This window comes from Neodothiora populina (assembly GCF_041146345.1).
Source record: "Neodothiora populina strain CPC 39397 chromosome Unknown canker_contig_17, whole genome shotgun sequence".
NCBI classification, from domain to species: domain Eukaryota; kingdom Fungi; phylum Ascomycota; class Dothideomycetes; order Dothideales; family Dothioraceae; genus Neodothiora; species Neodothiora populina.
This window is the reverse complement of record NW_027191406.1, coordinates 1,536,257-1,538,023: the sequence shown is the minus strand read 5'-3', so window position 1 is coordinate 1,538,023 and position 1,767 is coordinate 1,536,257. Positions and strand designations below refer to the sequence as shown.

Genomic DNA, 1,767 nt, shown 5'->3' with positions numbered 1-1,767 from the left:
TCCGACGACCTCGAAGACCATTCAAGCTGCGCTACAGGGGGATTGCTAGCTATAAGGAAGCAAGCGGAACTTGAATGGCCCGTGATTCTTCGTAGCGTGGAGACCCTATTGCTTGCGAAGAAACTCCGTGCGAGCCCATGTGTCAGGATTAGCGCATGCGTTGTTGTACTTAGGATGCCCTGAGCGAGGTGCGATAAAGATGCCTCGGAGTAACGTGTTAATTACGTAGTGTTAGGCCCTTCTCTGTTACCCCGCGCACACGCTGTTATCTATGCAACTTGCAGCAGCACATTTTAGATCCTTAGCAAGGCACAATAAGACCACACCTCAAGGTAAGTTGAGCGACTCCATTCTAAATAGAAGCGTCTTGCTTGGTGATGACTCTACAAGTCAGCTGCTGTACTATCACGTATCTGCCAACATTCCTGATCTTGCCACATCCCCATCTATTGACCCTAAAAATGGAGCAGAAGAGATGGATAATGCTTGGTAAGAAATCGAATCCATCATGAGCTAGTTGTTGTGAAGTTGTAACTCATCGCAAATGGCAGAGAACAATCCCGATGTAATGAACCATCTAGCAGCAAAGTTGGGACTATCATCTGAGCTCCAGTTTTACGATGTTTATTCCCTCGATGAACCCGAACTACTTGCAGAAATCTCACGACCTGTCTTAGCACTATTAGTCATTGTGCCACTTACATCAGCTTGGGATCAGAGTCGCAAGGCTGAAGACGCTGGCAAACAACCCTACACGGGCTCCGGCCCTGACGAGCCAGTCATCTGGTTCAAGCAGACCATCGGCCACGCCTGCGGCTCGATCGGTATGCTCCACAGTGTAATCAACGGTCCGGCTGTCGACTTTACCAAGCGTGATTCCGACCTTGCAGCGATACGAAGCCTCGCCATACCACTAAATGTGACCGAACGCGCTGGAATGCTGTACAACAGCGAGCCGTTCGAACTTGCTCACAAGTCGGTCGAGCGGGCTGGCGACAGCTATGCGGATCTAACCGGTGAGCGTGAGGGTGGGCATTTCGTTTGTTTTGTTAAGAGCGGTGGGAAGCTCTGGGAGCTTGAGGGATCGAGGATGGGTCCACTGGATAGAGGAAGTCTTGCTGACAATGAGGATGTTCTCAGTCCGCGAGCGCTTGACATGGGCATCAAGAGGATCATTAAATTGAACGAGGAGGAAGAAGGAGAGGAGCTTCGTTTCAGCTGCACCGCCTTGGCTCGCAGGTCTTAGGCTCTGACTTAGCTTCAGCACACACGTATTAAGTATATATTATGCTATGTTCTGAGCATAGATTGAGACTTGATGAGACAATATTCTACTCACTAAATCCACCCGAGTCCAGAACAGACACCTGAATATGTTGATGTTGTGACATGGAAGGAGCGCGCTGTACTAACGTCGCTGCAAGACTCAAAAAGGGATATCGAATCTATGCAGCATATCGTGGCGAATTATAACACGAGTTTCAATAGCGGACCAGCGCCTTAGCATCTTAATCGGTCTATCCAGGCGGCTTGCTCCATTTCTGCGGCCGGACGTCCCGACAGAGCTTCGCTATTAGATACTATAGTGTCTACAACCATTAGCGTCTTCTTACTACTATCAGCGTTGCTTGATCTACTTCGTCCTCTCCTCTTCAGCTATGGGTACCACTAGCTCACTGGTCACCAATACTAACGCTACAATCATTAATCACATTTCCTGTACTTTGTGCTTGTAACGCTATTTACTACCAAAGCTACTCGACCAGC

General features: G+C 48.9%; 1 protein-coding gene across 2 annotated transcripts; it reads left to right on the top strand.

The window, feature by feature from the left end:
* Nucleotides 1-377: 377 nt before the first annotated feature.
* On the top strand, nt 378-1,246 carry AAFC00_004396 (uncharacterized protein; the record flags this gene model as incomplete). 2 transcript variants are annotated; one of them, XM_069344034.1, is made up of 2 exons in its annotated part: nt 378-489; nt 552-1,246. In XM_069344034.1, 2 exons carry the CDS (start codon nt 378-380, stop codon nt 1,244-1,246), a joined length of 807 nt encoding a protein of 268 aa, XP_069202590.1. The 2 variants fall into 2 exon arrangements, with proteins under 2 accessions (XP_069202590.1, XP_069202589.1); XM_069344033.1 differs by having other exon boundaries at nt 462-489.
* Between the last annotated feature and the right edge of the window lie 521 nt (nt 1,247-1,767).